General features: G+C 39.2%; 1 protein-coding gene across 24 annotated transcripts; it reads right to left on the reverse strand.

Annotated features, from left to right (window-relative positions):
- Nucleotides 1-8040: 8040 nt before the first annotated feature.
- On the reverse strand, nucleotides 8041-13026 carry LOC141380208 (uncharacterized). Of its 24 annotated transcripts, none has more exons than XR_012397847.1 (5): nucleotides 12843-13026; nucleotides 12254-12685; nucleotides 11998-12194; nucleotides 11801-11895; nucleotides 8041-8609 (listed from the first exon to the last, which is right to left on the reverse strand). XR_012397847.1 is itself a non-coding variant. In XM_073937470.1 (5 exons), exons 3-4 carry the CDS (start codon nucleotides 12308-12310, stop codon nucleotides 11808-11810), a joined length of 444 nt encoding a protein of 147 aa, XP_073793571.1. In that variant the 5' UTR covers nucleotides 12311-12486; nucleotides 12618-12685; nucleotides 12843-13026; the 3' UTR covers nucleotides 8041-8609; nucleotides 11801-11807. The 24 variants fall into 24 exon arrangements, 20 of the variants coding, with proteins under 20 accessions (XP_073793571.1, XP_073793572.1, XP_073793569.1 ...); XR_012397850.1 differs by having other exon boundaries at nucleotides 8041-8617; XR_012397848.1 differs by having other exon boundaries at nucleotides 12787-13026.
- Between the last annotated feature and the right edge of the window lie 3736 nt (nucleotides 13027-16762).

Below are 16762 nucleotides of genomic sequence, written 5' to 3' on the forward strand. Positions count from 1 at the left end.
TACAAATTGGTGAGTCCAAATACATATCTGGAATTTTTAAGTATGCCTTAATTTGTTTCCATATTTTAATTGCATTGGAAATAATTACAATATTTTAAATATTTTTTGTGTTTATTTTAATTGGGCTGTTAAGCAGGGCAGGTAATGAGGTCATATTACAAGAAGCGTCCTCAATAGCTAACCATTCTGGCTTGTCTCTTTGTTCCACCAAACTAATCCTTCTCCACCAGGACAATGTATTTAGATTAGCTGCCCAATAATAATATTTAAAATTGGGAAGACCAAATCCTCCTAGGTCCTTGGATTTATTTAAATGTTTTTTATTAATTCAAGCAGTCTTATTAGCCCAAATAAATCGGGTTATTATTGATTCTAGCTGTTTAAAATAATGTATGGGAATAAAGAATGGGACAGCTTGAAAAACATACAGAAATCTTGGTAATACAACCATCTTTATAGCATTAATCCTACCTACCATAGACATAGGGAGTGTCTTCCAAAAATTAATATCGCTATTAAGCTGGTCTATCTTTTTTTTCCAATTTAGTTGTAAAAGTGTTTTAGGCTTTCTGGTGATCATTATTCCAAAGTATTTAAAGGAGTTATTGGCTATTTTAAATTTAACTTTTTCTAAAAAATCTTTATCTATGTCATCAGAAATGGGCATTAATTCACTTTTTTCCCAGTTTATTGTAAAACCAGAAAAACTACCAAATTTATTGATAAGATCAAATAATGGTGGTATAGATTTTTCGGGGTCGGAGATGTATAAAAGTATATCATCAGCATACAATGACAGATGTTGATGTCTGCCTTCAGTCATTATTGGTGTTATACTGAGATGTTGCCTAATACTAGCTGCCAGCGGTTCCATTGATATTGCAAATAAGAAAGGAGACAGGGGACATCCCTGCCGTGTACCACAGCTTAGTTGAAACGTATTTGAAATGTTTTGATTAGTAATAACAGAGGCTACTGGATTTGCATATATTGTTTTAATCCATTTAATAAATTCTGGACCAAAACCAAACTTTGCTAGAGTCGTAAACATATATTTCCATTCCAACTGATCAAAAGCTTGTAGAGCGTCAAGTGAAATTACGCATGCTTTAGTATTGTTTTTACTATAAATTATATTGAATAGCCGTCTCAAATTAAAATATATATGTCTACCTGGTATAAAACCAGTCTGGTCTTGATGTACAATTGAACCTATATATTTTTTCAATCTGTTTGCTAGAATTTTGCTTATAATTTTTTATTCAATTGGAATGAGAGAAATCGGTCGATATGAAGACATTTTTAGCTTATCCCATCCAGGTTTTGGAATTAAGACAATATTTGCTTGATACATTGTAGGTGGGAATTTGCCCTGTTCTTTTGAATTTTTAATCAGGCGATGCATCAATGGTGCAAGATGATTTTTAAATTTTTTATAAAATTCGGCACTAAAGCCATCTGGACCAGCAGATTTATTATTAGGTAGCTGAGATATTACTTCGTCCACTTCCTCTAGTGTAATTTCTTCGTCCAAACTCTGTTTTGCTTCAGAATGAAGAGTTGGTAGGTCTATATTTGACAAAAATTCATCTATTGCCTCTTGATTTATGTCCTTTTTTGATTTATATACTTTTTTATAAAAGTCAAAAAAGCAATTATTAATTCCTTTAGGATCAACTAGAGCCTCTCCATTTTCTGATTTTATTTTATATATTGCCCGTGCTGCTTGAGAATGTTTCAACTGTCGTGCGAGTAACTTTTGAGGTTTATCACCAATTTCAAACTGTTTTTGTTTTATATGTATGAGTTGTTTTGAAACTTTTTTTGAAAGTATGGAATTATACTCACTTCGCAGGGAGACTATTTTTTTTAGAGTGGATTCACAATTGGTTGATCTATATTCCATCTCTAATTTTGTTATTTGTGTTCAATTTCAATCAATTTTGCCTTATTTTGTTTATTTTTAGTTGCTTGATATGACATGATGTCTCATCTTATTACTGCTTTCATTGTTTCCCAGAGGATTGAATCTGATACATCTCCTTTGTCATTATTTTCCAGGAATGATATGAATTTGTCGGATAGATATTCACAGAATTTGACATCTTTTAATAACATATTATCAAATTTCCAAATACTACTTCCTTTAGATTGATTTATTTTTAAATTGAGAGAGACTGGGGCATGATCAGATATGAGTCTAGTGTGTTATATTGTTGAAGTAACATATTGTAACAGTCTTGAATCTATTATGAAAAAATCTATTCTTGAATAAGTTTTGTGAACTGAAGAGTAGAATGAAAAATCTTGATCTGTGGGATGAATAGCTCTCCGGCTGTCTACCAAATTTAACTTTTGCATATAATTATTTAATAAAAGCGATGATTTACTTGTTGTATTTCGTCGGGGTTGCGTATCTAACCTTGCATTTAACACACAATTATAGTCACCTGCCATAATAACTTGTGTATTTAAAAAATCTGGTATTCTTTTAAAGATTTTCTCAAAAAATGAAGGATCATCAAAGTTTGGCCCATAGATATTGACTTAAGTAATGGATAACGAATTTATTTCCCCTATTATTATCAAATATCTGCCATTTATATCTTTAATTGTTTGTTTATGAATAAAGGGAACAGATTTTTTGATAATAATCGCTACTCCTCTGGCTTTGGTAGAAAAATTTGATTGGTAAACTTGAGACATCCATGGAGCTTTAATACTAAACCTTGCAGTAGCTTTAATGTGCGTTTCTTGATGGAATATTATCTCTGCACCTATCTTTTTGAGATGTGCATAAACTTTACCTCTTTTAATTGGACTGTTAATTCCACGTACATTCCAACTTAACATAGTCAATGTCCCGCCACAGTTAGTATTCATATTGTTCACTGTTTAAAATAAATTGTATTATAATTGACCTTTACAAAAACACTTTTTGTTAATTGAACCTTCCAAATGAAAAATATGGCCTTCACGTGAACACAAACATAGTGAACCTTAAGAATTAGAACAAGAACAAAATCCCGCCATCGCCCGCCCTCCCCCATCCCCCAGTTATTGTATCCCATGCAACCACTATGGATACCCCTTCCCTTTAAAGTTAACAGCATCTGTCAATTCACCCTCGATGCCCTTTGGCATTCTTCCATTGAGATAGTCACCGCATATCTCAAATTATTACAAAAATGATAATTTGCAGTCTTTTTTTCTTTTCTTTTCTTTTTGGTCAAATATGTTCGTAGTTGAGCTCGTTCATAATGAATTTATTAACCATTTTCAACAGTTCAGTTCCTTTACCAGTTGTCCACTGTTTGACGTAGATATGATTCGGCCATCTCGGGTAGATCAAAAGCCTTCGTTTCATTACCTTTGACCGTCACGATGAACTTTGAGGGAAAACGAAATCCACATCTCACCTCATGCTCCCTGCATTTTTTCCGTATGCTGTCAAACTTTTGTCTTTGTTTCATTACTTCGGCTGCAAGATCAGGAAAGATATGTATCGTTGTGCCATCGTATTGCAGGGGTTTCGATCTTGCCAAGCGTAGAATGGTTTCTTTCATTTGGTAATGATGAACTCGAACAATAAATGCCCGAGGTCTCCCACCTCGCAATGGTTGTGGCGATCGGTGTGCCCTGTCAATTTGCAGTGGCTTTTCAAGGTTCTCTTCACTCAATATCTGCTCCAAAAGTTTGGTCACGAACTCTGTAGGTTTCCCCTTCTCAACACCTTCCTTTATTCCGAAAATTCGGATGTTTTGCCGTCGAGATCGTGATTCTAAATCGCATGTCTTTTCTCGAAGTTTTCCACACTCGGTTTCCAGGTGCGCACATCGTTTCTCCAGTAATTCAATGCGGGTTTCGTGAGTTTTAGCCGCCTCCTCTGTTTCAGCCACCCTGGCAGAGATATTGGCAAGCGACACATTCACCTCAGATAATGCGGATGAAAGAACATCAAATTTTCGGTCGAAGGAGCTGCTCAAATCAGCGATTGCTTTCATAATGTCTGTATTTGTGGCGTCTGTAAAATTAGCCTTGTTGCTAGCGTGACTAGCATCCGTCGGCGATACGGAAGCATTAGCTGTGTTTTCTTCTTCAGTACACGACTTCTCAGTTTTCTTTTGCTTTGCTGGCATGTTTATTACTCACGAGCGAGGTTTTTTAGTATTTTTAAAGACTGCAACGTTTTTACTTATATGAAATTATTGAGATTAGCGGAGAGCTACTGAAAACATGTCTATTCCATTCACTGCCGGAAGCACGCCCGGTTATGCAAACTTTTTAACTTTTTTATTTTCGTATTTGTCTTAGTAAACAATACTTACATCAGTAACATAACTATTTATACACAACCCCAGGGTGCACCCACTTTACAGTTATTTTAAATCAAACACAAATCACAATAAATGAATTCAAGTGAAAAAAAAAAAAACACAAATAAATCAGTGTCGTTGTTCACTCTGAAATTGGTGAAATCAGTTCAATTCAGATAATGTTCTGTTTTTTCCCTCCAAGAAAATCAGTCCTTAGAGCTGTATTAAAAAAAATTGCAGTCCAATAAAGGAATTAACTTCTTGGCAAATTTTTACTTTATCCGGTGAAATGAGGATAAATTGAAATATGTTTACTTCACAATTTTCCAGGTTGATGTAGGATTCTCGCCATCAATACAAGGAATCCAGTGAAACTGGGAAAATGTCCTCAGAAAAAAACCTGGCCTGATCACAGACCAGAATATATAAAGAAGTTTAATATGTTCAAAATAATTTCAAAAACATACAAAATATACAAAACGTGGAACAAATAAAACACATCCACACACATGTATACCATAAAATGAGCTAATATAATGGAATACCTGTCAAATTTGCGATGTCTATATCACTTTATGGTCTTCTCACACACACCTGATTGCAAAATGGCGTCAGCGCACCGTAAACGCAATGCAACATGCGGTCTGACTCTTAACACACTCTTAAACACACTAACACTAAATAAATAACAACTATTTTGCAGGTACAACTTGATTTAGTACAACTAAAATCACTTTTAAACTGTTTAGGAATCATAACATACTGTATTTTAATCTTTTTGTTTAAGTTTGCTCCTCTTTATTGTTCTGCCAACCGGTCTCGTCTCTGCTCTGTCTCTCTCTGCCGGCAAGCTGGAAGGGGCGGAGATAACAACCCGCTCCTACGATTGGTAGTTACTTTACCTCAAACTACATTTGTATACATGATTTTTTTTTCGTTTATTATATTTATAAAGACTTGTAGATATAATAATAATATGATTATACTTTAACTATTTCACTAGGGTTACATATGTTTCTGCCACTATTTTTGGTAAGATGACTTTCAGTTTTGCCATATAAACGACAGAGCATGACAACGACAAGAATGGGATTCGATGGACTCGGCCACCCCGTTATGTATGTACTCACTTTCCTGATATGGGCTGGACTATGGCATTTCTGTATGTATTTGCTGCTATTTTCGGTAAAGATGACGTTAAATTTTGCAACAACATCCTTCAAAACGAAAAGAGCGTGTGAGTAAAACACCTTCCACGGAAGCACCGGCCTCTTTCAAACGCCAGAGCATTTGAACGACAACGATAGGATTCGATGAACTCTTCCACCTCGTCATGTATGTACTCACTTTCATGATGGGGGCTGGACTATGGCATATATGTTTGTATTTGCAGCTATTTTCGGTAAAGATGACGTAAAATTTTGCAACAACATCCTTCAAAAAGCTAAAAGAGTGAGAGAAAATGAACTTCTACAGAAACACCATGATCTCTCGAATGCCAGAACATATGAGCGACGAGGATAGGATTCGATCCCACACGTGCAGAGCACAATGGATTAGCAGTCCATCAACTTAACCACTCGGGCACCTTGTCATGTATTTTCCTTCTTCTCTGGTGGAGGCTGGACTGTGGCACATATTTGTATATGTATGTTTCTGCAACTATTTTTGGTAAGATGACTTTCAGTTTTGCCGTATGAACAACAGAGTAAATGAACGACAAAAATGGGATTCGATGGACTCGGCCATCCCGTCATGTATGTACTCACTTTGCTGTTGGGGGCTGGACTACGGCATTTCTGTATGTATTTGCTGCTATTTTCGGTAAACATGCTGTAAAATTTTGCAACAACATCCTTCAAAACGATAAGAGCCTGCGAGTAAAACACCTTCCATGGAAGCACCGGCCTCTTTCAAACACCAGAACATTTGAACGACAATGATGGGATTCAATGGACTCTTCCACCTCGTCATGTATGTACTCACTTTCATGATGGGGCCTGGACTATGACATTTCTGTATGTATTTGCTGCTATTTTTGGTAAAGATAACGTTAAATTTTGCAACAACATCCATCAAAACGCTAAAAGAGTGAGAATAAAGAAGTTCAACAGATATATCATGATCTCTTGAATGGCAGAACATATGAGCAACAAGGATAGGATTCGAACCCACACGTGCAGAGCACAATGGATTAGCAGTCCATCAACTTAACCACTCGGGCACCTTGTCATGTATTTTCCTTCTTCTCTGGTGGAGGCTGGACTGTGGCACATATTTGTATATGTATGTTTCTGCAACTATTTTTGGTAAGATGACTTTCAGTTTTGCCGTATGAACAACAGAGTAAATGAACGACAAAAATGGGATTCGATGGTCTCGGCCATCCCGTCATGTATGTACTCACTTTGCTGTTGGGGGCTGGACTACGGCATTTCTGTATGTATTTGCTGCTATTTTCGGTAAAGATGCTGTAAAATTTTGCAACAACATCCTTCAAAACGATAAGAGCCTGCGAGTAAAACACCTTCCATGGAAGCACCGGCCTCTTTCAAACGCCAGAACATTTGAACGACAAGGATGGGATTCAATGGACTCTTCCACCTCGTCATGTATGTACTCACTTTCATGATGGGGCCTGGACTATGACATTTCTGTATGTATTTGCTGCTATTTTTGGTAAAGATAACGTTAAATTTTGCAACAACATCCTTCAAAACGCTAAAAGAGTGAGAATAAAGAAGTTCTACAGATATATCATGATCTCTTGAATGGCAGAACATATGAGCAACAAGGATAGGATTCGAACGCACCCATGCAGAGCACAATGGATTAGCAGTCCATCGCCTTAACCACTCGGCCACCTCGTCACGTACTTTCCTTCTTCTCTGGTGGAGGCCGGACTGTGGCACATAATTGTATATGTATGTTTCTGCAACTATTTTCGGTTTTGCCGTATGAACAACAGAGTAAATGAACGACAAAAATGGGATTCGATGGACTCGGCGACCCCGTCATGTATGTACTCACTTTCCTGTTGGGGGCTGGACTATGGGATTTCTGTACGTATTTGCTGCTATTTTCGGTAAAGATGACGTTAAATTTTGCAACAACATCCTTCAAAACGATAAGAGTGCAGTGATAATTGGATTTATCAAATATTAAAATCAATATTTAGGTATTGATATTAACACGTGCCTCACGTGGGGGCACCAATTAATGTAGAAATAACAGATAAATAACTCCTTTTAAACGGGGCACCAGACAGCTTTCCACTGTCAAAATAAATAACAATCAAATATTATTAATTAAATTATACAAATGAGCAGTTTATTATCTGGCCAAATCTGAAGGATAATGAGATCGTTTGACTTGTAGAGCTTTTTCTGTATTATCAACACAAGGAAGACACAATTGTAATAAAGGTGTATTTATTAACAAAATGGTAATTGTAATGGCGATCTAATTCTTCAAGTTCTTCACCATTTCTATAGGGGCTCGAAACAAAGGATTTGACGCGCAAAACCAAAAACTTGCAATGTAACAGTTTACTTTTTTGTTTGTCGAGAACAACAATAATCAAAATACAAACAAAAGAACTATGTACACTTTATCAAGTTTCGAAATAAATATGATTTTAAAACGGTCAAAAGACTGTCTATCCTCAAGCCCCTTCCTTCTTTCAGATCATTTTTTCCAGATGCTTACGCATACATATGACGTATTCAATTCAATTCAATTCAGCTTTATTTGTATAGCGCTTTTACAATGTAGATTGTGTCAAAGCAGCTTCACATAAATGGTCATAGTAACTGGAACAGTGTGGTTCAGGTTTTAGTGTTTAAGTTCAGTTCAGTTCAGTTTAGCTCAGTTCAGTGTGATTTAATCATTACTGAGAGTTCAAACACTGAAGAGCAAATTCATCGATGCGCAGCTCTACCAATCCTGAACCATGCGAGGCAGTGGCGACAGCGGAGAGGGAAAAAAAAACTTCACCTGATGGGAGTGAAGAAAAAAAACCTTGAGAGAACCAGACTCAGTTGGGCACGACCATTTTAATTTCTCCGCTGGCCAAAAGTCTTGTGCAGAACTTCATTCGCCGTGGTTTATGCTGGAAGATGGCCTCAATGAAGACTCGTCTGTCCCTGGAGCGTCGCTGGAATCAGACACATGTTCTCCACTCCCCACGACCATCAGCGCAGCAGCAGCTCAGGATATGGCCTGGTCCAGGATATGGAATCCTTGGGATCATCACGTCGCTGGTCTTGGATCCAATCAGTGACTCCGCCTAATCTGAGGACCTCGGGATGAGTATCCCCAGGTGAAAATAGAGAATAAAGAGAATAATTAGCGTAGCTGCTGTTCATAGTGTATATAAGCAAGATGCAGAAGCCTGTGTGGAACCCGCTAGGTGATGCATTGAGTGTATGCTTTACTAAACAGATAGGTCTTTAATCTAGTTTTGAACTGGGAGAGTGTGTCTGAGCCTCGGACGTTATCAGGAAGGCTATTCCAGAGTGTAGGAGCCATGAAAGAGAAGGCTCGACCTCCTTTACTTGATTTTGCTATTCTAGGTACTACTAGAAGCCCTGAATTTTGAGATCTTAAGGAACGAGTTGGTTCGTAGCGAGACAGAAGGTTGGTTAGATAAACAGGAGCTAGATTATTTAGAGCTTTATAGGTGAGAAGTAATATTTTAAATTCAATACGAAATTTAACAGGCAGCCAGTGTAAGGAGGATAAAATTGGGGTTATATGATCATATTTTCTAGACCTGGTCAGAACTCTGGCTGCTGCATTTTGTACTAATTGAAGTTTGTTAATAGAGGATGCTGGGCAGCCAGCAAATAGAGCATTACAGTAATCCAGTCTCGAAGTCATAAAAGCATGGACTAGCTTTTCTGCATCTGAGATGGATAGCATATTTCGTAATTTAGCGATATTTCTCAGATGAAAGAAGGCAGTTTTAGTGACATGGGATATATGGTTTTTAAAAGTTAGATTGCTGTCTAATATGACACCCAAATCTTTTATAGTAGAGCTAAAGCTAACTTTGTATCCCTCTAATTGTAAATTGAGTTGCGAGATCTGCTGTGTGCAAGATTTAGGCCCAATAAGTAATAATTCTGTTTTGTCTGAGTTTAAGAGAAGAAAATTGTTGGTCATCCAGTCTTTGATGTCTTTGATACACTCAGTTAGTTTAGAAAGTTCAGACGTCTCGTCAGGTTTAGTGGAAATATATAATTGAGTATCATCTGCATAGCAGTGAAAGCTGATCCCATGTCTTCTAATAATGTCTCCCAGTGGTAGCATGTAAATTGTAAACAGTAAAGGGCCTAAAACTGATCCTTGAGGCACCCCATACTTTACTGGGCAGATTTGTGAAGGCTGTCCATTAAGATTCACAAACTGGTAGCGGTCAGTTAAGTATGACTTAAACCATTGTAGAGCCTGTCCCTGGACACCTGTAGACTTTAAGCGATTTATGAGGATATTGTGGTCAATGGTATCAAATGCCGCACTAAGATCGAGTAAAACTAATAGCGAGACGCACCCTCGGTCAGCAGCTAAGAGTAAATCATTGGTTATTTTCACTAATGCGGTTTCTGTACTGTGGTGAGCCCTGAAACCTGACTGAAACACTTCAAAAATATTGTTCGTCTGCAGATAAGAGCATAATTGAGTGGAAACAACTTTTTCTAGTATTTTAGACATAAATGGAAGATTAGAAATAGGCCTATAGTTAGCTAAGTTGTTGGTGTCTAGTTGCGGTTTCTTAATAATAGGCTTAATAACAGCCAGCTTGTAAGAGTTTGGAACATGGCCTATAGATAAAGAAGAGTTGATAATGTTAAGAAGAGGTTCTCCTATAGCAGGTAGCAGCTCTTTCAGTAATTTTGTTGGAATTGAGTCCAGCATACACGTAGCTGGTTTAGAGCTATTTATAATTTTTACTAACTCTTCATGTTCTATGATTTTGAAGCAGTGTAGGTTATTATTATGATTTAATGAAATATTTATAGGATTTGGAGTATAAGCCGGTGCAGAAAGTTTGGCATCTCCTATTTTCTGTCTAAAGCCTTCTATTTTATTACTGAAAAAATTCATGAAATCATCACTACTAATTTGCGGTGGAGTAGTTTGTTCCAAGGATGACCGATTATTTGCTAATTTAGAGATGGTGTTAAATAAAAATCTAGGATTGTTATGATTATTTTCTATCAGTTTGCGCAGGTGCTCGGTCCTGGCAGATTTTAGAGCCCTCCTATAGCTGGACATACTGTCTTTGTACGCAATTCTAAAGACCTCTAAATTAGTTTTTTTCCATTTACGTTCCAGGGCGCGGGTTGCTGTTTTGAGCGCACGAGTATGACTATTATACCATGGTATAGTTTTAATCTCTCTAGCCTTTTTTAATTTGATGGGTGCCACAGTATTTAGTGTGCTAGTAAAGATGGCATCCATACTGCTGGTTACTACATCAAGATCATTTGAGTTTGCGGGTGCATTACGAAATAGAGAGAGATCAGGTAAGTTATTTATAAATTCATCTTTAGTTGACGGAACAATAGTTCTACTAGGGCGGAGTATTGGAGCGGGTTTGCTGATTTCAGGTAAACATAGCTTATATAGTAAGAGGTAGTGATCTGTAATATCATCACTTTGTGGTATAATGTCTACGTCAATAACCTCGATTCCATAAGACAGAATTAGATCTAATGTATGCTTTAAGCGATGGGTTGGACCCACAACGTTTTGCTTTATCCCAAGTGAGTGTATTAAATCCATAAACGCGAGCCCTAATGTATCATTAGCGTCATCTATGTGGATGTTAAAGTCACCTACAATTAGCATTTTATCAGTTTTGACTAGTAAGTCAGAAATAAAATCAGAAAATTCTTTTAGAAATTTGACATAGGGTCCTCGGGGTCTATATATGGTGATTAAAGCGAGAGATAACATAGGTTTTTGTATAGTATCTGGAAGCTGAACATTAAGCGATAATACTTCAAAGGAGCTAAACATAAGTCCGTTTCTCTGTTTAATATTAAGGAAATCACTAAAGATTGATGCAACTCCACCACCACGACCAGTTTGACGAGCCTCATGTTTATATAAGAATCCTGGAGGAGTTGCTTCATTTAAGCTAATATAGTCATTTTGTTTCAGCCAGGTTTCAGTGAGACAGAGTGCATTAAGATTGTTTTCTGTTATTATTTCATTAATGATAAGTGCTTTAGGTGCAAGTGACCTGATGTTTAGGAGACCAAGTTTTACGAAATTTGTATTTTCACTTTCTACTGGTTTTTCTGGTTTGATTCTTACTAGATTTTTCCTGGAGCACACAGTACGTTTATTTCTTAATCTAATAATACGAGGAACAGACACAGTCTCTATAGGATTCGCCAGATATGCGTTACTGATGTTTAAGTGGGGTGAACAAGAGTCTAAGTGGCTATAGTGTGAATTTTGTGAATTTTTACCTGCTAGTCAGATGGTGCGAAGTAGTCTGGAGATGTTGTCCGACAGGAGTTCAGCTCCGGCTCGACTGGGGTGCAGGCCGTCAGGACGGAAGAGCCTAGGACGCTCCCAGAAAAGATTCCAGTTATTAGCAAAGAGCAATTTCTGTTCTTTACACCATGTTATTAGCCACTCATTCAAAGCTAAAAGTCTACTGAACCTTTCATTTCCTCGGCGGTAGGTAGGAAGCGGCCCAGAAACGATGATCTGCGTGGCGGGCGAGGTGCGTCGAACCGTCTCGATCAGGCTCCTGAAGTCCTTCTTCAGGATCTCCGACTGCCGGAGCCCGGTGTCGTTTGTCCCCACGTGGAGGACAACGGCACCAGGGCTCTCGGCAGCGCCCAGGATGGTTGGAATCTGTGTAGAAATATTTCTCACACGGGCACCAGGAAAGCAGAAAGTACGTACTTTATTACCTTTTGAGGAGGCGGCACGGACGTGACGAACGATCGAGTCACCGATGATGGCCACATCGGGACCCGACTCGCGGAGAGGGGAGAAGCGGTTCTCCGTGGAGATCTCGAACACAGGCGGAGACGTTCTGCCCCGGGATCTGGGAAGCACCTTGCGCGGCTGCACCCAGGCGCCGTGGTAGCCGGGTGTCGGCGTGAACGACGCCTGGCTGAGCCGCGCCCCGGGTGCGCTGGGCCTGGACAGAGAAGGACGCGGGGTTGAGGTAGAGGGAATGATGTGGTTGTAATTTCCACGTACCTTAGGTGATGAGACGGCCTTAGCATTAGGTACGGCGAGGAGCCGTTCCCGTAGCCGCGACCGTCTTACCACCAGCGCGCGGATCTGGGACTCCACTTCTTCCAGCTCCAGCTCCAACGCCTCCATCGATGCTTCTCCTGCACAGAAGGACAGAGACGGAAGCGACATTTTACGGGGTAAAGAGCAAAGCCAGTAAGTCAAAAGTGTATGGTTAAAGAGGTCGGTAGCTTTAGCTGACCAGCGGCGCTAGCAGGCTAAAGCTACAAACAACAGGCGGATGCTCGAGGGACAGACCGTTTTTAAAGCAGTTTTGTTTGTATAAATGTATTAAGGGTTTGGTCACCCTAAGTAGGAGAGACAAATACTTAGCGAATGAGGAAGAATTTAATGATTAAGATTTAAATTGCGAGTAAATAGCAAGTCCAAACTTCAAGCACACAGTGTGTGACCGAACGGAGACAGTGACGCCAGTGACGTCACTCGAGCATGCGCGCCTGATAATCGCAGTATGTATAGCACCACTGAACACATAAAACGTCATGCACACACCATAATATCACAAATAATAATATTGAATACTGCATCAAATGGCACTAACTTTGCATCCCTATACAAACAATACAATATTATAGAAAAATATTACAAAAATAAAAAGACAAATCTCTAGTGCTCTTTATGGCTCTAACATTCCGGCCCCTAATTGTCTATGCCTGATGCATAACAATTATCTTTTTCAAATTCTTAAATGGAGCCATAAATAGTTCTCCTTCCTTAAACAGTCTTTTTGAAAAGTCCACTGTTTATATTTACTTTCTTAAAGCAAATTCTTAATCTTTTTCTGCTTCTTGCAATAAGCAAAGTTTCGTTACTGGTCTATCCAACTGACAAGTCTTTGTCTGAACACAAGCACGTCGAACAATACCAGAAGCATCGGGTGTGGTCTTCAGAATTCTACCCATAATCCAAGAATTTCTGGGGGCAGAATGATCAACAATGAGAACAATGTCTCCGGGTACCAAATTTCGTTTCAGTTCCTGCCACTTTTGTCGTTCCTGCAGTAACGGCAGGTATTCCTTAGTCCATCTAGACCAGAAGAGGTCTGCCATATATTGAACCTGTCTCCATCTTCTGCGTGAATAACAGTCCTCTTTTACAAACACTCCTGGAGGCATGACTGGTTGTCTTTTCATAATCAGGAGATGATTTGGAGTCAAAGGCTCTAAGTCGTTTGGATCATCCGATGCATTAGTTAGTGGCCTGTCATTAATAATCGCTTCAACCTCACACAAAACTGTGTAAAGTCCTTCATCATCCAATACCTGCTGGTTTAACACTGAGTTCAAAACCTTTCGAACTGTGCGTATTTGTCTTTCCCATACTCCACCTTGATGGGATGCTGCTGGAGTATTGAAAATCCACTTAATTCCCTTTCGGACAAGGGACTCAGCTATTTTAGACTGATCTAAGTCTCGCATAGCTTCTTTAAGCTCCCTTTCAGCCCCAATGAAGTTTGTACCATTGTCCGAACGAATTGTAGATACCTGCCCTCTTCTGCATATGAAGCGCCGTATGGCATTTATGCACGATGAAGTATCAAGGCTGTTGGCCACTTCAATATGAACTGCTCTCACAGTTAGACATGTAAACAGCACTCCATACCTTTTCACCAAGCTTCGTCCTCGTTTTATTAGGAATGGACCAAAATAATCCACACCCGTGTGTGTAAAAGGTGGATTATCTGGCACAACACGATCTTTTGGTAGATCTGCCATTTTCTGGTCGTTGACTTTTGCATGTAACCTTCGACATACTGTGCATTTGGAGATCAGCTTTCTTATGGCTGTATTGGCAGCTACAACCCAGAATTTACTTCGGAGGTTTGGAAGAATCTGATTTCTGCCACTATGGCCTGTGTTGTGATGTATATCCTTCAGAATTAACCAAGTCATGTGATGCCTCTTATCAAGGATTGCTGGATGTTTGGCAGTCTCTGGCATTGCAGATCGATTTAAACGACCGCCTACTCGTAGTACACCATCTTGGACTACTGGGTCCAGTTTATACAGAACACTACATCTGTTGACGTGGTTACTTTTTTGTAGTGACTTGAACTCGTCAGGAAATGTCTGTCTCTGGCTGTAGCGGATTAGACTTAATTCAGCATTTTCAATGTCTTTGACTGAAAGAGGGTTTTTTGGCAATGTCTGTATCAATTTGAACATTTGAGTTTGCAACTGTGGTTGTTGCTTAGTTGGATCTTTTTCAGATTGTCTTATGACAGCTTGAAATTCTTGTCTCTTCCTTGATAGGTGATGCAGTATGTCCTTCAGGCGCAACATCCAAGCAACTGCTCTCTTTAGTCTGTACCACTCTGAGTAATACTCAATCAGTTTATCCAAAGGTTTTTCTTTTCCTCTAGCAGCGACACAATTTACCACAGCTGATTTTTTAAATTCAACTTCCACTTCACCTGCCCGGTCTGGTCGCACGGGCCATTCACTCTTGTGTTTGTAAAGGAATTCAGGACCTTTAATCCAACTTTCTTTTTTCAGGAAGTTTTCCACTTTGGTGCCTCGGGAAGCCATATCTGCTGGATTTAATGATGTACCAACATATTTCCACTGTGAGGGCTCAGAAGCTTCTCTGATGAAGGAAACCCTGTTGGCAACGAATGTTTTAAAGCGTGAGGCTTCATTCTCAATGCACTGCAGTACTGTAAGGCTATCAGTCCAAAACACAGAGTCTTCAAGCTGCAGCTGTAGCTCTTGCTTTAACATTCTGTCCATTTTTGCTGCAACAACGGCTGCAGTCAACTCCATTCTAGGGATTGTTATCTGTTTCAGTGGCGAGACTCTGGATTTACCCATTACAAATGAACAGTGCTTTTCTCCATGCTCATTTGCTATTAGCAGGTAGGATGCTGTACCATAGCCATTCTCACTTGCGTCTGCGAAATGATGCAGTTGAGCATACATGGTAGGTCCAAAGTCGGTTGGCTTGAAGCATCTACTCACACTGAAGCTTGACAAATTTTCAATCTCTTTTTTCCATAGCAACCATTTTTGTGCTTGTTTTTCTGGAATATCCTGGTCCCAGCCCAACTTGTCTTTGCACAGCTGTCTCAGAATGAGTTTCGCTGGGAGAATGCAGGGTGCAACAAGACCAAGAGGATCAAATATGGAGCTCACTACAGAAAGTATTCCTCTTCTGGTAGTAGGTCTTTCTTGTACATTTAGGGCAAATCTGAATGTATCTGTTTCCGTGCACCACCGTATTCCCAAAGCCCTTTCAACCGGCAGGTTGTTTTTGTTGAAATCTAAGTCCTTGACTTCTTTGGATCGTTCCTTTTCTGGCAGTGATAACAGACCTGACCTGCTATTACTCACCCACTTTGTCAAGTGGAATCCACCTTTAGAGCACACAGACATGAGACTTTGTGCTAGTTGGATTGCTGCATCCTCAGATGCCACAGATTTTAAGCAATCATCCATGTAAAAGTTTTGCAGAATAGTATTGATCGCTTCTGCTGTTCCTTCTGTTTTTTTATCCATTGCAGTCTTTCGTAATGCAAAACATGCACAGCTGGGAGACGAAGTTGCCCCAAACAGGTGAACTTTCATTCTGTATTCCGCCATGGGCTTACTAAGATCTCCTTCTGGCCACCACAAAAATCTCAAAAGATCTGCATCAGCTTCAGGGACTCTCACTTGGTAGAACATTGATTCGATGTCTGCCATGATAGCAACTGGCTCCTGTCTGAAGCGGTTCAGTACACCTATGAGGGTGTTGGTCAGGTCAGGTCCCTGCATTAGTTGACTATTCAGTGAGAAGTTCTGGTAAGTTGCTGTGCAGTCAAAGACAACTCTTAGTTTGTTCTTTTTCGGGTGATATATGCCATGATGTGGGATATACCACACTTTGGATGGGCATTCCAATTGTTCTAGAGGCACTTTTTCGGCATAGCCTTTTTTAATTATGTCTGTCATAAAAGCATTGTAGTCTTTGTAGAACTCTGGGTTTTTACAGAGCTTTCTTTTAAGGCCTTTAGCTCTTTGTTCTGCTATGCATCTGTTTTTGGGTAGCCTTGCTGGATCATTTTTGAAGGGCAATCCAATACAATAATGTCCATCATTATACTGAATTGACTGCTCAACAGATTGCATGAATTTCTGGTCTTCTCGTGACATTTCTGTTTTGTCACAGTAATTACGTTC

This window comes from Danio rerio, chromosome 22, assembly GCF_049306965.1.
Source record: "Danio rerio strain Tuebingen ecotype United States chromosome 22, GRCz12tu, whole genome shotgun sequence".
NCBI lineage: Eukaryota > Metazoa > Chordata > Actinopteri > Cypriniformes > Danionidae > Danio > Danio rerio.

Coding starts and splice junctions, on each gene's coding strand:
- LOC141380208 (XM_073937455.1), bottom strand. CDS start 12,674: ATGGAGGCGTTGGAGCTGGAGCTGGAAGAAGTGGAGTCCCAGATCCGC.